Source organism: Conger conger, chromosome 12 (genome assembly GCF_963514075.1).
Source record: "Conger conger chromosome 12, fConCon1.1, whole genome shotgun sequence".
NCBI classification, from domain to species: Eukaryota; Metazoa; Chordata; class Actinopteri; order Anguilliformes; family Congridae; genus Conger; species Conger conger.
Window position 1 is genome coordinate 32,747,552 of NC_083771.1, and position 24,940 is coordinate 32,772,491.

The following is a 24,940-nucleotide window of genomic DNA, read 5'->3' on the forward strand; positions in this document are numbered from 1 at the left end:
TGAATCATAGCGCAGTATCAGAAATCAGTGCTCCACCCTTCATTATCATTCAACAGACAACGTCAAATGTGTGGTAGATTGACCAGGCTTAGACCTTATCAGGAAACAGATCAATATTTGTTTGCCCCCCTCCCATTCAATGCATGACTTGCACTATAAGGAGAAGATGTTTAATTTAAAAAACATGAAGATTTAACCAGGATGGCACGGATGGTGCAGGGGGTAGCACTGCTGCCTCACAGCAAGGAGGTCCTGGGTTTGAATCCTGGTCAGCTGGGGCTTCTCTATGTGGAGTTTGCATGTTCTCCCCGTGTGCGTGTGGGTTTCCTCCCACAGTCCAAAGACATGCAGGTTAGGCTGATTGGAGAGTCTAAATTGCCCATGGTTATGAATGTGTGAGTGAATGGCGTGTGTGCCTGGCGATTCTTGCCTTTTGCCCAAAGTATGCTGGGATAGGCTCCAGCCCCCCTGCAACCATATTCAGGATAAGCAGGTTAAGATATTGGATGGATGGATGAAGATTTAATCATGCTTTTGATTGATACACTATGGGTAAGCATAAGAAAGGTGAATCTCAATATAAAGGTATTTGCACTTTTATGCACACAAAAAGGCTGAATTAATGTAAGAAATGTTGGCTTACTTACTAGATGAAATATGAATGACCAAATAAATAGGGCCAGTATAACAAACAGTGGGCTTTTGACATCCACAGCACACATCTTGTTTTAATTTTCCATTTACTGTGATTCCATCTGTGCATGAAACTGGAGTGACTACAGCACTTAAATCTGGCAAATCAAAATGCAAGCTTGTATTTACAGTCCATTTTCCCACAAAGATACAGAGCTAGACTGTGGCTTGAAACTAAATTAGGCCGGCCAGATGGGGAAGATTGACCTTTTCGGCTCCTGGGGTGGTATTGCTTTTCACACTCTTGTCGCGATTCCTGATGATAGGCAGCGAACAGGCCAATTCAGAAATCACAGGAGAAAATAAGACCTGGGAGTCAGTGGGATGGGGGGGGGGTCTGTTAGATAACCAGACAAGCACAGGGCACAGGGTCTGAGACAATATGACAGGGACACATGTAGCGACTGACAGTGAATGTTGAGCAACGCATGCCAGCTCTGTTCGCCCGATGAGTTGTTAATGGTGACGAGTTCCAAAAGAGAAATGTGCAGGTCCGGAGCGAGGGTCCTGCCCGAGATGCTGCTGAGAGGGAGAGAGGAGGCAGAGAAGTGCTGACACAGACAGAATGAGGGCAGCTCTGAGGTGTCTCCGATAGCGGGTCGAGGGAAGTGGTTAGGTGCCTAAGGGCCAGTGGAGGTGATTAAACACAGCCCTGCCCCCTGTGAAATGATTGAGCCGGCAGTGCTGATAATGACACACCTGGCCATGTTGCTGTCAGTGCACATTATCTATTTATTCTGTGTCCAGGGATCCACCTTTTACGATTACAGAAATGTTGTCACAGAAGGCATTCGAGGAGGACATGTCAGAAATTGAAGGAACAAGAGTACAAAAATGAAAGATATGAAAGTGTAAACTAATTATATAAACTATTGCTTTTGGTGTAATGGAAAATGCTGGGGAGTGTTTCCCCCAAAAAAAGAAAATAATGAAAAAAATACAGATAATTGCACACACACACACACACACACACACACACACATACATACACTCAGTGAGCACTTTATGTATTAGACTTCTTTTTTAGACTCATTGGTCTTCTGCTGCTGTAGCCTATCTACTTATACATTTGATGTATTGCATGTTCAGAGATGCTCTTTTGCATACCACTGTTGTAATGCATGGCTATTTGCATTACTGTCACCTTTCTGTCAGCTTCGACCAGTCTGGCCCTTCTCCTCTGACCTCTCTAATTACAGGCACTAACAATCATTCCACGGTTAAAGCACTTCGATCATATTTACTCCCCATTCTGACATTTGGTTTGAACAACACCCGGACCTCTTGACCATGTCTGCATGCTTGTATGCATTTAGCTGCTACCACATGATTGGCTGATCATTTGCATTAACACGCTGGTGTACAGGTCTACCTCATAAAGTGCATGTATATGTACAAGGATATGTATAGCCGTCAAATAGCCTATTACGCATCTACAGTTCAACCACCCATTTTTCAATGTTACATTTATTTTTCAGAATTTAAACATTTTTAAATATATACTTTGAATATAATCATAAAAAGGGTAGTAAATGGATGAACAGATACTCTCTTTTTGTACCATGGTTAGTGGTCAGTTTAGCCCTCCATTAACAGGGTAATTGCATGAACACTAAGCATAAAATGGTCTACAGTGAGTAAATGTTTTGTCGATTTAATTATAGCTTATGTCCCTGTATTCCAGCATGCTTCACAACTCCATAAACCTGATATTTTACGCTGAGCGCACAATCTTTCTCCGGACAATAGATAAGGTGGATTCAAGTCGACCACTGTATACTCGCTCTGCGCTCGTTTAGCCAGGCCTGCGCGTGAGCGAGCACGCGCTCCGACAGGACAGGACAGGACAGGACTGGACTAAAGAGAGTGAGCAGCGGCAGCAGAAAGAAACCAGCCATGTAATCAACAAAGAGAATTTAACTTGCGCAAGAAAGAAATACTGCAGTTTTTATACCCGGCGGGCTAATAAGGACAGATTGGTTGTACCGAAGAATCTCAACGTAACAGCGTGACACTGCCGGAAAGTACATAGCTAACGTTAGCTACGCTTGGAACTCACCAAGGAAAAAAAACAGGAGCGCATACTGACAATAAACACACTCCCCGTCTAGTGGGTTGCTAGAGAGAAACTGACAAAAATAAGGAAATACAACCGTTATCAATCTCCTATTGTGGTATTTCAGATAAACTAGCCACTTTGCATATGTTTTCTTAGAACTCAGGAGGGACAATGAAAACTTGAAACTCTTTCGACGTTGCTTACTGCTAGCTAGCTAAAGAGCTAGCGAGCGTAGCTTTTTCGTAGTTTTGAATACTGCGAGGAGTAGCTAGCTAGCCGTGTTGTTTTCCAAGTTTTTGCTGTTCTTTGTTTTTCTCCAAGAGGGTGTCTAAAACTGGAGGGGAAGGGAGGGTTCCCTTCTTAATTTCCCCCTTTTACGTTTTTAAGCAAAATGATGGCCGCGGACGACGGCAGTGAGGAGACGGGTTCGGTTTCGGCGGGGACAGGACTTGAAGGCGGAGGAGGCCCCGAGACGGCCCATTTTCCGTTCTCTACCAAGCCGAGGTTGCGGGTCATTGATTCCGGCCAGGGGGCAGCTCAAAACCTCCGCCACTCACCGGACACGTCCCCGGACACACTCTCAGATATACTATTGTCTTCGGTGACTGGAGGGGATCTACCGGGATCAGCTCTGTCCGCAGCTGGGAGTGGCAGTAGTGGTGGGCACGCTGCGTTTGGGACAAGCTCTGGAACTGGGAGTGGAGCGTCCCTCTCCCCTTCGGAGGGATTGGCCAGTCGGATGTCGCCCACCTCCGGGAGTCCGGACGGGACTAGTGGCTTCCCCCCATTGCCACTGCCTCCACTGCCCCCTATTTGCGGGACCCTTGGCACGGTGGACGAAAGCGATGCGTTGGATGGACAGGAATACGAAGAAGAGGAGGTGGCTTTTCCACTTACCGCACCGCCCACGAATCAGTAAGAATCGTTTTGGTTTTCTTTTAAAATTGTTTAATCCTGATGTGATATCCAGTTAGCTATTCGGCTTACCAACTATGTTATGTGTCTTTTTTAGAAAGTGTTTTTCTTCCAGCTAGCTATCTTGCCACAACTTGTTGACGAATACTGAGGTCCCAACATTTTCAAGGCGTAAAAAATACAAAATCTGCTGTGGGAATTCGTACTTGCAGATTTAAGATTTAAACTTGCAGTTTAAGGCTCATAAAATGCATAGTTATTTTGTTAGCTACTACGCAGTCCGCACAGAAGTGTAGCGGCATCACTCATGAGTGATATGCCTGTCTGTATGTGGGGCGTGTGCATTTGTATTTGGGCGACATGCATTTCGCTAACAGGCTGGCTGTGACAATGTGCTCAAATTCAACAACCGCAGTATTATCCGTTTCCTTCCCATAGTAGATTGGTATAACAGACTATTTTAAAATAAACACGTTTTCTTTCCTTTAGCATTGATCTAACGCCAGTTGGCCAATGCACAGTGTATTCCCTCTGCAACTATCTCCGTTGGGCAGCCTTGTGCATTGTTTGTTTCTGGCAAGTATGTTTATGTATGGACCGAACGTTAACTAGCTGGCTAGGTTTGTATTGAAAGCGCTGACATGGACATGGAATGTAACGTTACTGCCACTGCGTCGCCTACTCTTTTGAGCAGTTTCACAAGTCTAGCATAACAGCGAACAGTTCCACACTATTGGACTACATTTTGCTTTGAAACCCACCTATGTGGCTGAGTTACCATGATGGGTGGTAGATGGGATGAGGGTGGAGGAGGGCGTCATCTGCCTGACGGTAGACACTTAATCTGCAATCAGATTGTGTTTCTTTTTGTTAGTGCTTCAAGGCCTTTTTGATTGACCAACATGACATTTCTCCCACGTAGGCAGACTTATCAAGTTTCTCTTGTGCTCACTGCAAGCCCACACAAAACATGCCAAATATGTACCTACCCATTTTGGCAGGGAGTACATTTTGGCCTTGTGGTTTCCTTTGTATCACGTGGACCCTGGGAGGCTTCAGTGTGCATCACAGTGTCTGAACTGCATTTAGTTTGGCACTACAATTGGCCCGTTCTAATCCCAGAGGACTAGAGTTTTACAGAACATCTAGATCAGGAGTATCAAACTCCAGTCCTGGAGGGCCACAGTGTCTGCTGGTTTTTGTGGTTTCTTTGGTTTCTTTTCAGTAAGCATACATTTTCTGTGTTGTATGTTAGATGTGCTGAATCTTTTGCCAATCAATGACAAATTAAGTGCTTAAGTGTCAGAGCACACAGGAAAAAACAGCAGATACCGCAGCTAACCAGGATGCTTGATCGAGATTTAATGATGGATTGCACAGTCTCAAAGCACTTTACGATGCAGAGGAAAGAGGTGCCTTAGCCGCCACCTGTCTATTGCAGCCGCATGTTCATTCTGGGTTCTTGGGTATTTTGCTCTAGCAATCTATTTGGCTATTTGGTGTTTGGGTTCTGTACTAATTGAATTAGAAATAAAACAATGACTATGAACGTAAAGTGTGGACATTTAGGTTTAATGTTTTTAACATCCATATTGCCTGAAAAGTGTAGACATTGTACACGTTTTTATCAATATAAAAACCTCAAGATACATTTGCAAAAATGTACATTGAAAAAAATCTTTAGAGTGTTATGGATAGATGAGACAAAAATCACCCTGTACCACAGTGGTGGAAAGAGGAAAGTGCAGAGAAAAAAAGGAACAGCTCATGATCCAAAGCATACCTCCTCATCTATATAACATGGTGTTATGGCTTGGGCATAAATGGCTGCCACTGGAACGGGCTCACTTGTGTTCACTGATGATGCCCCTGCTCACGGCAGTAGCAGGATGAATACCAAAATATACAGAAACACTGCTCAGATCCAAACAAATACCTCAAAACTGATTAGACAACACTTCATCATTCGGCAGGACAATGATCTAAAACATACAGCCAAAGCAAAAAGTGGAGTGTTCTTGACTGGCCATGTCAGTCACCAGACCTCAATCCAACTAAGCACGCATTTCACTTGCTGAAGACCAGACTGAAGGAAAATAGCCCCTGAACCAACAAGCAGGAGCTGAAGAGGGCTGCAGTACAAGCCTGGTAGAGCATCACCATGGGAGATACCCAGCATCTGGTGATGTCTATGGGACTTCAGGCATTCATTTAATGCATGAATATGATGGCTTCATTTTTAGTTTCTATTCATTTTTCCTATTTCTTTTGGTCCCCTAAAATTGGGCGGGGGGCTATGTATAAAAAGGGATGCAATTCCTACATGGTTCACCCAATATGCATGTAAAATACAAATGAAAGCTTAAAATCTGCACTTTACCACCGTGATTTTCTTTCAACTGTATGTTTGCAGGAGTACGGAGTGAAAATGAGAAAAAAATGTGTCACTGTCCAAATACCAATGGACTCCACTGTTTCAGAATTTCAGAAACCTAAAAGTTGTTGTCAGCACACAGTGAACTTCATCTTCTCCTGTGTAGCTGATGCTGTTTGATGCCCATCTCATTTATTTTTATTTTTTACTTATAAATTGCATTTGGAATATGTTAAGGGAACAATAGTTGGTTGAGCATAAAATGGTCTACAGCTTGTTATTTCCTTGACGATTTCAAACTACTGTAAAATTGAGTGATGTTCTGCATTTTAACAATGCTGCTAAAATAAGGGAATCCAGAAGTTCCATCTGGCTAGGTTGCACTTCTATTAAGAGATATTTCTGTCATGTTTTTGGCATTAAAGCCATTCACTGAATTTAATAACTACACACATTTCTATGGAGTCCTTTCAGCTTGCTCTTTGCATTAAGTGGCCCAGAGTTTAATTCCCTAGTGGCTGCATGGCTGAAATTGCTCACGTCGAGCCCAGCGTGTACCCTGGGTGTTACGCGTCTGACTTTGGGCAGTCATCAGACTGCTATAACTAGGGCTCCTGCAATAGTGGTGTAAGACTGGCACTTACATATTACAGGCTGTCACCTGTGAGATGCACCTCTCCTGTTTCACCCTAGCTGTCCTCTAGTTTGCCGTGTGCCCAATAGTGTGGCCCCATTGTCTGACTTAGACCTTGCTGACTACACCTGGCAGACAGTCAGAGACGAGTTCAAATGAACTGTAGCAAACTCTCGAAGGGGCATGTGATTGGCAACATATCTCCTGGTAAGCTACCATAATTGCATAGACCATCTATACACTACAATTCAAAAGTTTGGGGTCACCTTGTCTTTTTATGCTTTAATATTTTATTTTCACTGTTTGAAATCAAACAAATTCATATGTCGTCAAAGCCCAGACTGAGCTTATTCAGCTAGCATAGATTCAACTGTAAATTGTGCTGATGCACTATGGAACACATTTGTTGGCTGAATGGATTTAAGTCATCCAAGGGTCCAAGGTACCAAATGAGCCTCAAACCATCATGTTGCTCCCAGATATGCAGTAAATACTACAATAATTGTTTCTCCTGATGAATTTTCCTATTGAAGCCAATGGAAAAAATATTCAGGAGAAACCATTCTTGTAGTATCTACTGCATATCTGACAGCAGCACAGTGGTTTGAGGCTTAATTGATTCCGAGTGGTTTCTTTTCAAGCTGAATGTTTAATTTCCAGTAAAGCTTAATAACCAACTTATGAACTGAAATAAAATATTGAGAATACAACTATTTGGAATGCATTTTGGATACTTAAACATTCACATTTCACAAACGACTAGATCTGAAAGTGTGCTCTCAGCAGCCACACCTCCTCTGCCACTCGCTGAGGGCTCATGAATTGAGAAGGCACACGCATGCTTATACACACAGTGCTTTGATAAGTTTACTAAAAAGCAATTTCTAAGGCTCTGGGACTCCACTGAACCACAGTCAGAGCTATTCTCTCCAAATGGAGAACACTTGGAACAGTGGTGAATCTGCCTAAATAGTTTCGAGGTTGCAGTGACAACTCATCCAAGTCACAAAAGATCCCAGAAGATCTATGAGATTAATGGGAGAGTAGGAAGGTGGAAGCCGCTGCTCACCAAGGAAAACGTCAATTCTCATCTCACATTTACATAAACGAACAACCAAAAACATCCCCAAGCCTTTTAGCGTAATGTTCTATGGGCTGATGAGTCATAAGTAGACCTTTTTGGATGACGCAGGTCCCATTATGACTGGCAAGAATCAAATACTGCATTTCGCAGTTAGAAAACAATACAAGAATACAGTAGGAACAGTCAAACGTGGTGGCGGTAGTGTGATGGTGTGAGGATGTTGTGCTGCCTCCGGAACTTGCCATTGTTGAAGCCATGAATTCTGCTCTGTATGAGAAAATCCTTCAAGAAAATGTACGGTTATCTGTTCTTGGGGGCTAAAGTGTAATACGGTGAAGGCAGTGATCCAAAACACCAAAGTAAGTCCATATCTGAATGGCTGAAAAGAAACAAAATTTTAGTTTTGGAGTGGCCTGTCAAAGTCCTGATTTAAACCCAAGGGCAAGGGCACTGGCGCATTAGGAAGTTCATCACACCGACATCATGCATGTTTGTTAGCGGGGTTAAGGTGAAGAACTGTGATCCAAGCATGGATTCAAGCAGGCGAATGGCAAAAGAGCAGCAAATGAAAATATGGCAACCCTTCCAGCAGAACAGATGGAAGTTAAATTGAGTAGCACTTGAAAGAACAGAACTAAAATATTTGGAGGAGGTGCTTTCAAGCCAGTCTATCCAAATTATTAAATTGGCACGTGTGCTTTATTTACTTAAATCGGCATTGTTGGTTAATCACAACTTAATGTGAGGTGTGTTAATGCATGATTTCTCTGAATTCTGCCTAGTGCAATACTGCATATCCGCTACAGAAGCTTTGTAAGCACAATGCTAATGCATGGACCTCAGGCTTGCTTGCAGGGAATACCATACACACCCTCATTAAAATGCATTTTCCTTTGTCGGGCAGCCTTCTGAATGCTAGCAGTGGTCCCATTTAAGTCACTTTGACGTACAGTGGGCTCCAGAATTATTGGCACCTTTGATAAATATGCATAAAAAGTGCTGTAAACTGGAAAATAATTGTTATTGACATAAGATTTATTTTCCAACATGCATAAAGCAGTGTGCTTTATTAATGACACAATGGAATCAACTAAAGTCTTACATTTTGCCAGTAGGAAGTGATGGAATGACAGAATATAGCCTAGTTCCTTTAGAGTGAGATTAAGTAAATTAAAGTAAAATTTAAATAAAATTTCACTTTTTAAAATTTTATTTACAATAATTATTCAGGGTGCCAACAATTTTTTATTGGGACCATGCCAAATGATCAGATTTTTAAAGCATTTTCTGGCCCAAGTTGTGTTCTTTCATTATTCATGGCAAATACTTTCATGCTGGGTTCAGAGCACAGAGGGGTTTTCACTGTATACATTTTGTGAGGTTTCACACTGAGGTGATATTTCTCTCCACAACACTTGCTGCCTGTGTATGTAAGCAGAGCCCCTTCATTGCGGTGCATGATGTAATGTCATCTGGTTCCACCACACCTGGGAACTTAATGTGAAACATGCACTAGGCATGTGCATGGCTGCGTAATGTTTGTTTTTCCAGTGTTGGCAATTCCTGTTGAAGAGAGCATATGGGTGTCAACTGGCGTGGTCACCTTGACTTGAACCTGCTTTTAAATGTACAATAAATTGTTTAGCAGTTCTACAAAACAATGGCTCACTCCTTGATGTGTCTGGGCTTCTAAAACTAGGATCATCATTAATCATTAATTCATTAAATTCTGGGTGTGAAAAATAGTTAACCTTATGCAGTGAAATAGTAAAGTATTCTTCTGTTGGGTAAAAATCAACCAGTAATTTTTCTTGTAAGCAAGTCAGAAGTAATTGGCATGTTGGATTTCAGTGGAGATTGTTACAGCTGAGAGTTGAGTACTGGTTAGGGGCCTGTATTTTCAGCAGACTTGACAAGAAAAGCTTCAGGCTGCCCTTTTATCATTCATGCTTGTGTGCAATCGGTGCTCATTTGTAAACAATGGGATTCGACAGCAGGATAAATATTTAGCAAACTCTACAACTCAACAGAGGGGAATGTGAATGTTCTTAATATGCCTCTGAATGTAGCGCTTGGGCCAAAACCAGCGTAAAGCTGGAAATTAGCAGTTGATTTTGAGTTTCCACGAGGATTAGAGAGGATTTAAAGTCATGGACTGTTCCATTGAGAGTTCAGGATCAGTGATTCCACTGTGTTTGAAGCAGTCATTCAGGGTAATTCCACAGTGAAGTGCTATTTCAACCTGTGCTCTTCAGTTTACATACATTGTCCCTCTTATGTAATATCCATCAACCTGTTTGATGTATTTGACCACAGTGAATATCTGAATTGTTTCAGGTTTTTTTTTCCCTACCTTGCTCATTGTATACAGAAATCTGATTAATTATAATTGCATTATTTATCATGTTAAAAATCTTTCCTGTGTGTTGTGCTTACTGAGCTGGCGGTGAGTTCCCCATCTGGTGCAATGAGCGGAGAATTATTAGAAGTGTAATCATTTTTAACTCACCCTTTGGTTTTAGTGGTTGGTTTCAGCTTGAGCTTGTTGGCATGCATGCGTTTGCAGAAGTGTGAATGTTCAGACTGAGGAAGCAGCAAATGTTCTCACTGCTGTGGTCAATTAGGCTTATCATGCCTCTGAACCAGTATGTTGTCATGTCCTGGACTGATTCAGGTAGCCACACTCTCTGTCCGACAATGTTGATTTTGTATTATTTTTCTATTTATGTTTAATTGCGTATTTCTACCAGGCTTACACCTTTGGCAAGCCCATTGGTTTGCAACTGCCTATCGATTGACCAGGATTTCCCCCGCCATTCAGTCGTTTTTCACAACTTTAGGCAGGTCAACACGAGTTCCTCCGGGTGCCCACACACTGCATTCTCATGTCCGGTTTCCCAAAGACTGTTCTTTGATCGATGGGTCCCGTGTTTAAACGTTCTGGAAGGTTCTGCCGCACAGACCCGCTCCCCCCGTTTTAGAGCAGCTCTCAGTTCGGCTCCCTCTGCGTTTCTAACAGGATCATTGACAGAGAATCGTCCGGCCCCCGCGTGACAGCAGGTGTGATGTGGAAACTTTAGGAAATGTGCAATTCCGAGCGTGACCCGTAATGGAAAACAGGCTGCATGATCCAGGCTGTTAATGGCTACATTCTGTTTTTGAGCTCGTTTCAAAATCTCCCAGGGTGTTTATATTTGGGATGAGAGATGTACATTGGATGGAACATGCTTTCAGGGGGCTGGTTGTAATGAGTGTGAGAATAGGGTGATGTTAGCTCATTTGTGAGTGCAAGGTAAGAGCACGGGGTAGATGTTGTGAGTTCGGCACTGACGATATGAGCATTACGTGCTCCAAGGGTCCGTGAAGTTCTGCGAGCCCCTCCTCTCCTCTCTCAAACTTTATTTGTCCTCTCGCAATGGTTTTACTCTCTCTGATTGAGAGAAGATGGGTGAAACGGTTCAGTGGTTCTCCTGTGCAGAAACGGGGGAATTTATTATATTTTTTACTTTCGTTTTCTCTATCTCCCTCACCTCCAAAAAAGAAAGACATTTCAAAAAAACTCTCAGCTGTTATCCAGCTGAATTATTTTGTCTCTCTTTTTGTTCGTTTTTCAATCAAATGAAAAGAACTGAAAAGGGCGCTCTGTGCGAGCATATGGGAGGTCCCGGGGTGCAGTGTGAGGCCGGCGCTGCTCGCTGACCGAGAGAGAGCGGGGCCGGGCTCAGTGGAGCGGCGGCTTTTACGCAGAGCCAAGCTGCGTCCCAGAGACACCAGAACCGCCCCAGTTCTGCCCTTGCGAGGCCAAGAAGACTTTCACCACCTCCAGAGGACGTGCTGCCCAGGGCCCATTCGCTGTGAGGAGACCAGAGTCCCTGCTCCTTCAGTCAGCCGGGAATCATTACATGCTTTTCTTCAGTCTGGGACATTATGCTTCTGGACTCTTTTTTTAGACTTTGTTATACAGTTATGGTTCTGGATTATTTTCTTTTCTTTACAACATGACCTTCTTGTCTGGTTGGCTCTTCATTTAAAAGATGTAAGCAAATGTGTTTTCTTCTTTTCTTTATTGCAACGCTTCAGTATCTGGTCAAAATGTTTTATCCGCTAAGTTATTCAGCGACGATGTCTGCGTTTTACCACGTCAGTTTCAGCATAGTTATTGCCCAGGTCTACTGCTGGGACCATGACCAGGGGGAGGACACAGGAGTGCTGTTGCCCTTTTCACTCTCCACAGGAGCAATTTTGCTGGTTTGAGTGGGCTGCTGTTGTCATTGAAGCTGTGTGCATGTAGAATTTGTGTCTTTGCTTTCCACAGGCAGTGAATAACGCTAGTGCAGTTTCTTTGTTACCACATGCATAGAAAGGCCTAAACTCAGAGTTCGGCATGTACATGCCCAAAACACCTGGTGTCAACCTGGTGCTCTTGATTAACGGCACCAAACAATGTGGATTTTTAGAGCCGAGTACTAGCTAGATATCGTTCTGCATATTCTGAATTTGTAGGTCAGATTGTTAGCACTAAGCTGAAGTCGGAAGTTGAAAACACAGCTCCGCATTCAGCCTCTCTGCAGAGGTGTGGCAGCAGAGTTCGGTGAGCAGCGTGTGCGGTGATGTGGTTTTGTCATCGCTCTCCGCGGACCTGTCCGTGCTGGATGTGACGACCAAAGTTCTTATGCTTTCCTTCGGATGATGGGGACAGTTTCTCACCGCCCCTTGAGCCTCCCTGCGGCCCGGTGAATGCAGAACGTTTCTGTCCGTTTCTTAAATCGCTGTCTGTATGGGCCTAGCCTGGAAGGTCACAGTGGCGTCTGCCTGCGGTAAACAAACACACTCGCTGAGAGGCGTGCTCTTAGTGCAGTTTTGTAAGAGTTTTTAGTGAAGACGCGAGTCAGTTCTGATGAAGATGAACTGCACAGTGCGTGTTGTTCATAGAGCGTGCACACGCATGTTTTTAGGAAGTGCGGGAGGGGGGGGCATGAGGGGTATTTCCTCTAAATATCTAGCGTGTGCAGGTACGGGCACCTTACTGTTATGTTTCCTGTGACTGCAGATTCAACAGATACAGGATGTCTCTCTCACCACTGAGGGCAGAGGGCTTAGCAGAGTGAACTTTCTAGACTTTCCAAATTCAGCTTGTTATGAAGGTTAAACTTAAGTGCATAATAAAAATTAAAAAATGTATTGTTAACCTCAGACAAAATAAGGTTTTTTTTCTTTTTTTATCTTGTCCCAGGGAGACTTGTTTCAAGGGTAAAATGGCTCTAGAGCAGCAGTAAAGTGCATTTAAGATTCTGGATGGGTAAAGCAAAATAACAAATGGTGTTTCATAAAAAGCTGTTTTTATACTCAGGCAACAGCACCAGGACTCGAGTCAAAACTACCCTAGATTTAACACTAAACAACATTGTGCCAGACACAATAAAACACTATCTTTAAAGAGCATTGTATATAGCCGCTCATGTTGTTTTCAGAGCTGGCTGTAAGGGCCTGACCCTTGCATTGGATACTGTGGTGAAGCATTAACCCAGGCTCCCGGTTAGGTAAGAGCTTCCTCAGGATCTCAGCTCCGCAGTGCTTCATGCACAGACACGAGCAGGCATTCCTCACCGCTGATAACACACAGCTCCCTCTCTCACTCCCACTCTCTCTCTCTCTCTCTCCGCTTATCGCTCCACTAAGAACACCTTTATGTAAGAGGACCTGCTCTGTACCTGCGGCCTATCAAGGTGGATCCATAGGGAGTGAAAAGCGGCTCTATGGCGTGTTTAATTAGCTAAATTAGTTTTAGTATCTTAATTCAGGCTCACATTTTCCTTCCCAAATATGTGTGACAGAGAATATGACATGGCCTTAAAGTAGCCTATAAATAACTTCAGATTGAGCTCCGAGTTGATTGCAAAGGCTCGCAAAACATTCAACCCAGTCGATAGTTCAGGCCAGTCAAATGATAGAAATATGAGCCTCATTACCTGACATTAGTTGCTTTGCCTATATCCAGATGCCCGTATTCTGAGTAGTATACATAACACACGACAACCACATTTCGCATATTAGGGCTGCTACTGTAAACATCTCTTCCTTGCAAAAAACAAGATGGCATTGCAGTGCTAAATTCTGCAATTAGGGTGAAATGCACATTCAGACATAATTACACTTTACTTGGTTCGGTCTCTTACATCCACTGTTGCTACCGTGTGGGTTTTTCGCTGTAACAGATGGCCTCAGCCTGATTGTTTGCCTGCCGGCTGATGGATGGTCATGCAAGCCAGAGGCTGAAGGGTCACATATTATATCAGTTTCATTCCCCATTAAAGGTGGTAGCGCTTTTCAGTGTCCAAGAAGGAAACTGCAAGCTTGCAATCCCAACTATGACTTATGAGCAGATTTTTTTCAGCTGATCGCTGTGTTCATAGCGGCAGTGCCAACATTTTATAACCCTCAGCTCCTCGGGAGTGCCAGCCAGACTCTCATTGAAGAGAAAATGGCGACGGTTTTGGCATGAATCACACTAATCGAACCTTCTCCTGTGTCCTTCAGTGTCTTCCTTTAAGTCTTTCTTCTGCTGACTCACCTGGTGAACTAAGATGTTTGGGTCTGATTAACAGTGTCCAGCTGCTTGTTTTCTGTCTATTAGTAGTTACAGGATGAGGCATATTTGATCGCATTAAGTTATGGTTGGTACATTCCTTTATTCCAGTAGAGTGGGCTCTGATGAAATGTTTGCCTCATCCCCCTTGTTTTTTGTTAAGTCTCTTTTTCTAATTGAATTGGTTCAGTAGCGTGCCAAGTGCACACACATCTCAAGTGTAGACATCCTTGGAAGTGTTTTTAGGTGTTCTTTTGCCAAGGGACAAGGTGACCCAGGAAATCTCCGTGGTGTCCTCTGGCTGCTGAAACAGCCCCAGGGGGACATGCAGAGCACGGTTAGTCTGGAAACCCTTCAGAGACATAACGGCGAAGCATCTGCTTCCGCCTCGTTCACAAGCGGCCTCTTTCTGTCTGACTGCACCAGCAGGGTTGTCTAATTGTTGCCGCCAGAGCGGTCCGCGACAGCTGCTCCAGCCCCTGGAATGCGTGCCTAAAGACGGTGCGTGGCCCCCGGAACAGCCAGACCAGGAGCAGAGCCGCGAGCCCCATTGGCAGAAGGCCGGGGGTTCATTAGATGTTTCGACGTTGTTCAATTAGATTAACAGCGGTGATTATGCAGAGCAAACGACGACGCAATCGCAGGTCAAGATTGGCCTCATTGCCTCGCACAGTCCAACAGGCACGATTCTCAAACAAGTGAGCTTGTTGTGCAGGTTTACCAGCCTGCAAGGACAGAACCGTTTACGTGTTGCTTTAAACATCAGAGTGGAGTTCACTCATCACCTGCAGTCTCTCTCAGGCTGGAGTTGGGAGAGCTTCGCCTCACGGAGCCCGATTCCGCTTATCACTAGTCCTGGAACCCAATCTCAAATCTCGCAACATCTCAGGACAAATTCCTCTAGCAGCAATAAGCACGCCAGGGACATGCCGGCATTGCTTTGTTCAGATTCCCCGAAGGTGTTTTACTGAAGCTGGGCAGAGCCTATACAATCACTTCCCTGCTTGTCTTATAGTTTGATTGAATGCCCGTAGACCCGCATTCACTGGGCTGATGTGATTGGTTTGAAGATATCTGTACCAGAAAGTGGGTGGGTTAATTTATCATTCTACTGCAGGATTGGCAGGATTATAGTCGAGAGCTTTAAGCCTGGTGTACAGGTCTGGCTCGTCCCTGGTGTAGTCACCTGACGAACCCTCCGGTACAGTGAATCAGTTTCCAACACTGCAGTGAAATCGTTGCATGGACAGTACATCCGTAGCGTCCTCGCTGTGTCATTGTCAAATTCTGAGCGCAGAGCGGAAGCTCTTGTCAGCTAAACTAAGTGGGTCACACTCAATTTGAATATTAGAAGGAACAAGCTCCCAGTGCAGCTGGAAAGGCTGACCGAATTACCCACCGCATGTGACCTTCACCCACGTATGGTGCCTGGGCGGGTGTTCGCTTTGAGCCCGTGTCTTCCATCTCCTCACAGCCAGACCTCCTCCACCTCACGCAGAGCTCAACACTGCTGTGCGGGAGGCCCATTTCCCCAGAGCAGCTCTGCTTTAACACACCATTCATCTTCTGTCTGTAGTTAGAAGCACCTCCTGGGACTGGAGTCATGTTCTACTTCAGGGGGGACCTGAACCGTCTTAAACATCTCTTAATGATTGTGTGATGTGTGAAAAGCTGCTGTTGAATGTATGGGCGGTCAGGGTTTTTAATTGCCCAGTAGTTACGCTGACGCTTTGGGATACTGTCACCCCTGCCGTGTTGTGTATGCCTCATGTTGTGGTCTGATGCAGGCTCCTGGCTTCCTAGCCTCTTCAGTTCCTAGGCGCTACAGTTCCCAGTTCCTCGCTTCCTAGCCCCTACAGTTCTCAGTTCCTAGCTTCCTAGCCCCGACAGTTCTCAGCTCCTAGCTTCCTAGCCCCGACAGTTCCCAGTTCCTCGCTTCCTAGCCCCGACAGTTCTTAACTTCCTCTTAGCCTCTACAGTTCAGTTAAGACATTTGGTTTCTTAGAATTTTGCAATGCATAAGCTTTTTCAGATTGGTATCACATTGACCTTCTTTTTTTTTTTGTCCTGCTATGTTTGGCTTGTTCAGTAAATCTTAAAGTGGGTTTTAATTGCTGCCAGCTACAAATATTCCTTTTTTAAAAATGTTTTGGTAAATCTTTGAGCGGCATTGGGTGTGCGCTATTGTTGTTTTTAGTAAGTGTGATCGTATCGTTATCGGTTGTTATGTAGGCGTGTGATTATGTTCAAAGGTGTCGTCGGGTCAGCCGCGTGTATAAACGCGCGTGTTATCGGTTGTTTTTCCCTGAGCGGGCGGTTGTGTTATCAGCGGCTGTGTGATAGCTGGCGGCGGGCTGTGTTTACGAGCGTGTGTTCGTGCTGCCGGATGCGAGCTGCGTGTGGGAGTACTCAGGTGCGCGCCCTCCCCCCCCCCTGCAGGTGGTATCACGGCAAGCTGGACCGCACCATCGCCGAGGAGCGTCTGCGGCAGGCCAGGACGCCGGGCAGCTACCTCATCAGGGAGAGCGACCGGAGGCCCGGCTCCTTCGTGCTGTCCTTCCTCAGCATGACCAGCATGGTCAACCACTTCAGGTGAGGCCTGCAACCACGCCCGTGGCAGGAGATGGCCTGGCTGTTATTCGATGCGGGCTGCCATACAGGGGCCGCCGGGTGTGCTAGTTAAAAACAGCTGCTTAAATTCTGCATTTCTTCTTTCCACGTTCCGCAATCGAGTGTATTTTTAAGTTCCGCAGCATCACGCTGCCAGGTGGTGAAGTTTGTGTGAAAGTCTGTAACTGTTGAATAGGAGCGTGACATCTTGCCGTGCGGTTATGCAGATTTGTGTGCCGGCAGGCTGCATCAAATTAAAGCTGGGGAGGCGCGCGTTTCCAGTTAAGCGGTCGAAATGGACAGCTAAGCACGTTCGGGATACGAACGGCTCGCGATTCCTTTTGTTTCATATCAATTCATGAATTTTAAAGCGTCCGTATGGATCCCGCATTAAGGGGAAAACCGCTCCATACATTAAGCTGTAACTGCGAGCGCCTGATCTGGGCGCGTCAGAGTGGCTTTATAGCGCGGTTAATTATTACAGCGCTTCGCCCGTTAAAGTCAAAATGAGCCGGCGTCCACCATCGCCCCCCGGGGCTGTCAAAAGACCCGATGAGATGAGCTGCGCTTCTCGTTACGGCGAAGCACGTGGAGCCGGCGCAGCGCGAAAAACGTTATCCGCTCAATTGTTAATATCGAGCAGCGCGGGCCTTTGAAGGCGGTTTCAGACGGACTTCCTGCGCGCCTCCCGCCCCGGCGGAGCACCCAATTAAAGCGCGCTAACGCGGCGGGGAGCGCAGTTCTTGCGTGCTCCGGCCTGACTCTGTTTGTGCGCAGGATAATTGCGATGTGCGGGGACTATTACATCGGCGGACGGCGCTTCTCGTCCCTGTCGGACCTGATCGGTTACTACAGCTACGTGTCCTGTCTGCTGAAGGGGGAGAAGCTGCTGTCGCCCGTGGCTCCTCCAGAGGTAAGGCCCAGAGGACTTACCCGCCGAACGTAGGGCTGTTCTCTGTAAAATCATATAAATCGTAAGTGGGCCCCAATTAATTAATTGTCAGTTGGGGCCAAGCAAAGTTTAAGATCACTGAAAAGACAATGAGAATTGACTATGTGTTTAGTTGCACATAGAGCATCCATCACATGCCAAGAACTGGTCCCTGGGAGCGTGATTGGTAAATATTAAAGTGCAGGGGCTTTTGCTTATCAGAAAACCTCTAAGCCACCTTCCCCATTCAAATCCAACTCCTTTATAGATTTTGAGGGTTTTTTTTGCTCCCAGGCGACATATATTAGAAGATTTGAGTCTTTCATTATTTGCTGATTTCATTCTGCACCCCAGAGGTGAGAGTGAGAGTGAGAGTGAGAAGTGAGGTTAAATCCCCTGCAGACAGAGGTGTGTGTGATTGTGTGTATGCATGCCTGCTTGGGTATGTAAATGGTAAATGGTTGGCATTTATATAGCGCCTTTATCCAAAGCGCTGTATAATTGATGCTTCTCATTCACCCATTCATACACACACTCACACACCGACGGCGATTGGCTGCCATGCAAGGCACCGACCAGCTTGTCACCAGCATTTGGGGGGTTAGGTGTCTTGCTCAGGGACACTTCGACACAGCCTGGGCGGGGGATCGAACCGGCAGCCCTCCGACTGCCAGACTACTGCTCTTACTGCCTGAGCCATGTCGTGTGTGTGCGTGTGCGTGTGCGAGAGTGCGAGAGTGAGTGTGTGGATGTGCGTTTGTATGTGTATGCATGGGGAAGTGAGGTTAAGCCCCTCCAGGCAGAACTCAGCAGAGCCCTGAGTGTGAGTGTCAGTGGATATGTGTGTGTGTGTGCGCTTCTGTATGTGAGTGTGAGTGTGTGTGCATGGGGAAGTGAGGTTAAGCCCCCCAGGCAGAACTCAGCAGAGCCCTGAGTGTGAGTGTGAGTGTGAGTGTGAGTGTGAGTGTGAGTGTGAGTGTGAGTGTGAGTGTGAGTGTGAGTGTGAGTGTGAGTCTGTATGTGTGTGTGTGTGTGCATGGGGAAGTGAGGTTAAAGCCCCCCAGGCAGAACTCAGCAGAGCCGTGAGTGTGAGTGTGAGTGTGAGTGTGAGTGTGAGTGTGAGTGTGAGTGTGCGTGTGCGTGTGCGTGTGCGTGTGAGTGTGAGTGTGAGTGTGAGTGTGAGTGTGAGTGTGAGTGTGAGTGTGCGTGTGCGTGTGCGTGTGAGTGTGCGTGTGCGTGTGCGCGTGTGCGTGTGAGTGGATGTGTGTGTGTGTGCGTGTGCGTGTGTCTGTGTCTGTGTGTGTGTCTGTATGTGAAGTGAGGTTAAAGCCCCTCCAGGCAGAACTCAGCAGAGCCCTGTGTGTGTTTCAGCCCGTAGAGGACCGGAGGAGGGTCCGGGCCATTCTCCCGTACACCAAAGTGCCCGACACGGACGAGATCAGGTGAGCTGAAGCACACCCAACAGGCCTGCTCATTCTGGAGTGCTCCTCTAAGCCTGGAAATCACATTCTCAAAAGCTGTTATCATAACACTGTTCTGAAGAGGCCATTGATAAATATTTACAATGTATGGAAAGATGATGGTTATATGAAGCAGTTCCTGAAGCAGTTCCTAAGCCTTATTAAAATAACGTTACCTGGGCTGGAAATGAATTTCAATGGATTGAATTGAATTTGGATTTGAATTTGATTCGGATTAGATTTGGATTTGGTTTTCCCCCCCTCATCTTTAAACCCCACTGATGCTCAAGCTTTAGCTCATTGGCGACACCTGCAGCTCACAGCTTGTTATTACAGCAGGACTTCGGAAAGGCAGCAACAAGCAGGTTTTAGGCTTCTGAATGAAATGGATTTATTCTAGTCTCAGAGAATGTGAAAAATACTTGACCAAAGTTAATACCGATCTTTCTGCGACGAGGCCTGTGCTGGTTTTTAAGCTGTGGTTAACGCTTTGGTCCTGTCAGTTTTCTGAAAGGGGACATGTTCATTGTTCACAACGAGCTGGAAGATGGCTGGATGTGGGTGACCAACGTTCGGACGGAGGAGCAGGGTCTGATTGTGGAGGACCTGGTGGAGGAGGTGGTAAGTCAGCCGTTTATTTCAATATAATTTCTCTTTTATTGATGTTTATTAGGGGAAACCATTAGTATGCATTTGATTGTGTGTGTTCTTTATATCGTTTTATTTTTCATTTGTGCTATGGAGGTTAGTTTATTTCAGGCCGGTTGTGGTTGCGCTCCATGGTGTGCATTAAATCCTGTGCTTGATTTCAGGGAAGAGAAGAGGATCCACACGAGGGGAAAGTGTAAGTTCTCTCAGTGTTCGTGACTGATACTGTTCTGTGTTGAAGGCAGCAGGACTGTGACACCGAACTTCATTTTACAGCTTCTGATCCCTGTGCCCACACAACTTACAGGACATAGTCAGTAACATCCAGTTATGTTTGCATATTAACTTGCCACATTCAGGCTTGTTTTTCTTTTATAGTCTGAAATGAAGACTTCATTTCTATTATTTGCCCGTTCAGTCATCTCTGTCCTCTACCAAATATCACCTCAAATTTTGCAGGTTGTAGCTAGGAATTATGCATAAAACTTCTCCGTTCTTTAAGTCACTTGTAAGTTTTCATCTGGTTCCATACTGTCAGGTTGGTCTCTCGAGAACTAGTTCCAAGACCGATAAAACCGTGAAGCTCTTTTTTTTGCTATTCCTGAGAACGTCTGTCCTCTCTCCAGGTGGTATCATGGGAAGATCAACAAGCAGGAAGCGTACAACCTGCTGATGACAGGTACTGGCTGTCCAAGAGCTGGGGACTGTGAAGGTGCCAGCACTGTTGAAATGATACTGTCTGCTCATTGGTCTTCAGGAGAGCTGGAGTTGCATTTTAGACACTGCATTTTGACCAATGGCTTCATGTTGTAGTCTGATAGATGAACTGTGGCATAAGACAGTATGCGGTAGTGTTTACACTAGTCGCTAATGATACAAATTGTTGATTTAATGAATGGTGATTAAACTGTAACTAAATTAATTGGCCAGCGCAATAGAGACTTTTGCCTTTTTTCAGTAAGGGGGGGAACATGAATGAAAATATATTTTGTCCTGTGTTATTCACACCTCCCAAAGTGAGTTGTCATTTTCAACTCCTACAAAATATGACAACTCCAACATCGGCTGCCTTTAAGGGAGAGTGTGACTGTTCATTCAGAAGTCTGACGGTTTGGTTGTGTTTCTCTTAGTTGGGCAGGTCAGCAGTTTTCTGGTCAGGCCGTCAGACAGCACGCCCGGAGACTACTCCCTCTTCTTCCGCACCAGCGAGAACATCCAGCGCTTTAAGATATGCCCCACTCCCAACAACCAGTTCATGATGGGAGGGAGGTACTATAACAGGTAACGGAGACCCTCAGGGATTCAGTGCAGTTACACTAGCTTCAGCCATTTTAGAGGCTTTTAGGTCATTGTGTTTGATTGGCCAACTTCCAGTTCTGTCCTATTGCTTGTTAAAGTCATAATCAGTTAAACTGAAGAGTGATTTGAATGAACTGATGAAACTGTTGTGACAGTCAGCCTGCCATTTATTGCTTCGTATTTTGTCGACCGCGTATAAAATATGGAGATTTGCAATTTGGGTGAAGTGTGTGTGACAGTGGGCAGAGTTTGAGTTAAATTGAGCCTAAGTGTCTGAACTAATGGTCTCATCCCTGTTCTTCTGCTGACAGTATTGATGATATCATCGACCATTACAAAAAGGAACAAATTGTAGAGGGGTATAACTTGAAAGATGCAGTATCAATCCAGGTAAGGTCAACCAAATTGGACTAAATTGATTAGTTTCAATGGGGAATGCTGTGAGTGTGAGTATTGAGGCTGTTGCGTTTACCAGCACCAGGAACAAGTACTGTCCGACGTGGTGGATGGGAGAGAAATCTATAACACTATCCGACGGAAAACGAAAGACGCGTTCTACAAAAACATCGTCAAAAAAGGCTACCTCCTATTTAACAAAGGTACGTGTTGTGTTAAAAACAAAGCTGGCAGCTATGACTGGAGTTCATAGATTTTGGGCCCAATTCACTATAATACTGACAGACATAGGTCTCCGTGTCTGTAATTTTCTCAGTACTGAAAGTCGGTTTTCTGATTTTGGCCCCCTGTATATAGCCTTAATGCTGCTATTCTGCTGACTCTGTTCTCCTGTTTTGTTCTCTGCTGTATGGACTGTAACACCACTATACTATCAGCGTAGTGCTTTGGCCCTTGCTAGCTGTAACCCTGGTGTTTTGTCTGTGGTTTGACCCCCCTGTGTCTCAGGTAAAGGAAAGCGGTGGAAAAGCCTGTACTTCATCCTGGAGGGGAACGACGCCCAGCTCATCTACTTCGAGAGCGAGAAGCGCGCCACCAAGCCCAAGGGTCTGATCGACCTGAGCGTGTGCTCCGTGTACGGCGTCCATGACAGCATGTTTGGCAGGTCAGGAGCTCCCTGGGACCAGAGCCGACCTCTCTCTCTCGGTCTGCATCCCTGTCTTTCTTCTCTGGGGGGCGGCGTGGCTCAGGCGGTAAGAGCGGTCGTCTGGCAGTCGGAGGGTTTGCCGGTTCGCTCCCCCGCCCGGGCTGTGTCGAAGTGTCCCTGTGCAAGACGCCTAACCCCCCAAATGCTCCTGACGAGCTGGTCGGCGCCTTGCATGGCGGCCAGTCGCCGTCGGTGTGTGAGTGTGTGTATGAATGGTTGAATGAGATCAGTTGTACAGCGCTTTGGATAAAGGCGCTATATAAATGCCAACCATTTACCATTTACCATTCCAAAAACACAAGAGAGGAGTGCTGCTCTGCCTGCAGAGAGTTTTAAATTCAGCAACCGAGTTTAGTTTAAGCTGTTCGCTTGGAACTATGTAACTACAGTCCTGAAGCGGAGGTACATATTGGGAATTTGCACAAATATTTAGGCAGCAATTAATGGGTAATTTTTTGAAAATGCCAGTTTGGGAACACCTGAATTAGGCGATGGGGAAAAGACTTCTAAAAGACTGATATTGGCTGCTTCTTTGGTGTTTGTTGTTGTTGTGTTTTTTGGGCCTCTTATGATTTGTGATTTTGTTTGTCTTTGCAGGCCAAACTGTTTCCAGATTGTAGTTCAGCACTTTAGCGAGGAGCAGTACATCTTCTACTTCGCTGGAGAGACTCCAGAGCAGGCTCAGGTGCACTTCACGCTTCTTTATTCTAATCGTCCTGTGCATTGAATATTAAAGCAGCAAATCACACCCACGGCTGGTCTTCTGGGTCATGCTTATTATGTTAAGCTCATCTGTTCCTCCGTCTCAGGACAGCGTCGGTGCGAATGTGTTGTGCTTTTCTGTGGTCGTTTGTTCTGATCCCATCTCACCGGGCGCTTGCAGGACTGGATGAAGTGCCTGCAGACCTTCTGCAGTAACCTGAGGAAGCCCACTCAGCCGTCCTCAAACAAACGCCTTCGTCAGGTACGGGGTCCGGTCACCGCGCATGCCCTGCCTGCTCTGTCCTTTGGACAGGGGCCCTGCCCTGCCTGCTCTGTCCTTTGGACAGTGGCCCTGCCCTGCCTCTTGCCAGGCCCGCTTTACAATAAACAACAATGCAGAAGAATAAGTAGCAGGGTCATTTTTCTCCAAGGTCTAAAAATGCAGTTGTGTCAACATTCTGACGGCTAACTGTCCAATAAAGGTGGTCACGTGACAAATTGTGTAAAAATGATAAGACATCCCCCATGCTGTCTTCATTTGAAGGCGAGTCTTTCTGCACAGCCAACATTCAGTGTCAACAGAGGCAGAAGAGTGGTTCATCACTGTTAATGTCAAGAAAATGGTGTAGGTAGTAGTGGCAAATTGTCCTGGGCAGACTGCAGCCTACAGTGTCCTGTGGTACTTTGCTGTGAAAAAGCAGTGATTCTGTTGTGGGTCAGTCAGCTTTGGCTCTGTCTCCGGTGCAGTAGTGCACAGGGCTTCACTGGTGCAGTCCTCCCACTGAGGAACTCCTCCATTTCCCCCTGCAGGTCAGCAGCTTAGTCCTGAATGTGGAGGAGGCCCACAAGCTCCCAGGAAAACATTTCACCCACCCCTACTGCAACATCTACCTGAACAGCGTGCAGGTGGCCAAGACCCACCCCAGAGAAGGCCAGAACCCCGTGTGGACTGAGGAGTTTATCTTTGAGTGAGTCTCCCACTGCCCTGTAATGTTCCTCTATCCTCCAATGGTAAACCTGGCTTCTAATATGAGTAGTGGACATGAAAATCAGCAGCTTCCCTTTAATAATTCCTAAATAGAGTGCGCTTGCATCTCATAAGCTTGTGAAACAAACTGCGCAGGTGACACTCACTTGCCTGAACTTTATACTTGTATGGCTTTTGAGAGCATTATGGGAAATGCAGTTCTAATATCTGAGATGTGTGAAATGGTCATTTTCTTTTAAGAATTATGAATAATTCCATATTGCAGATAAAACATGTTTCCTTTTTAGCAGCCTAAATAATCGAAACCTGATTAACTGATAATTAAGCCTCCCTATCCTCCGCAATGTGCACTGTTATGGTTTCCTCCCCTACCTTTTATAGCTTTTGTACCTCCTAATCTCCTAAAGTGTTGTACTGCTGTGTGTTGTGTGTTTTTAGGCAGAATTCCAACCTGTTAAATGTCATTATTTCTTCTTTCATCCCCCCAGCGACCTGTCCAGTGAAATAAACCGGTTTGAAATCAGCCTGAGCAACAAGACCAAGAAGAGCAAAGAGAGCGATATCTGTGAGCGATGTCTTATTTAACAGTATTATGAGCTGCTGTTGTTACCTGAGCTTTTGACCGCTGCTTCACGGCAGTGCTCTGGTGCCAGTGAACACCCTGTAGAGCTGTGGTCTCTCCCGCAGTGCTCTGGTGCCAGTGAACACCCTGTAGAGCTGTGGTCTCTCCCGCAGTGCTCTGGTGCCAGTGAACACCCTGTAGAGCTGTGGTCTCTCCTGCAGTGTTCATGAGGTGCCAGTGAACACCCTGTAGAGCTGTGGTCTCTCCCGCAGTGTTCATGAGGTGCCAGTGAA

At 45.6% G+C, this 24,940-nt stretch overlaps 1 protein-coding gene across 2 annotated transcripts in view; it reads left to right on the forward strand.

Moving 5' to 3' along the window:
- Positions 1 to 2,492: 2,492 nt before the first annotated feature.
- LOC133142132 (ras GTPase-activating protein 1-like) overlaps positions 2,493 to 24,940 on the forward strand; it is a 28,939-nt gene continuing 6,491 nt past the window's right edge. Inside the window, exons 1-16 of one of the 2 annotated variants that reach the window (XM_061263140.1) lie at positions 2,516 to 2,591; positions 3,140 to 3,667; positions 16,785 to 16,937; positions 17,733 to 17,868; positions 19,258 to 19,328; positions 19,850 to 19,967; positions 20,159 to 20,190; positions 20,621 to 20,706; positions 21,125 to 21,275; positions 21,605 to 21,683; positions 21,769 to 21,892; positions 22,197 to 22,353; positions 22,993 to 23,080; positions 23,279 to 23,359; positions 23,908 to 24,065; positions 24,574 to 24,650. In XM_061263140.1, coding sequence (XP_061119124.1) covers positions 3,144 to 3,667; positions 16,785 to 16,937; positions 17,733 to 17,868; positions 19,258 to 19,328; positions 19,850 to 19,967; positions 20,159 to 20,190; positions 20,621 to 20,706; positions 21,125 to 21,275; positions 21,605 to 21,683; positions 21,769 to 21,892; positions 22,197 to 22,353; positions 22,993 to 23,080; positions 23,279 to 23,359; positions 23,908 to 24,065; positions 24,574 to 24,650 — 2,035 coding nt within the window. In that variant the 5' untranslated portion in view covers positions 2,516 to 2,591; positions 3,140 to 3,143. Of the gene's footprint in view, positions 3,668 to 16,784; positions 16,938 to 17,732; positions 17,869 to 19,257; positions 19,329 to 19,849; positions 19,968 to 20,158; positions 20,191 to 20,620; positions 20,707 to 21,124; positions 21,276 to 21,604; positions 21,684 to 21,768; positions 21,893 to 22,196; positions 22,354 to 22,992; positions 23,081 to 23,278; positions 23,360 to 23,907; positions 24,066 to 24,573; positions 24,651 to 24,940 lie in introns of both variants that reach the window. The other variant, XM_061263141.1, reaches the window with a different exon arrangement.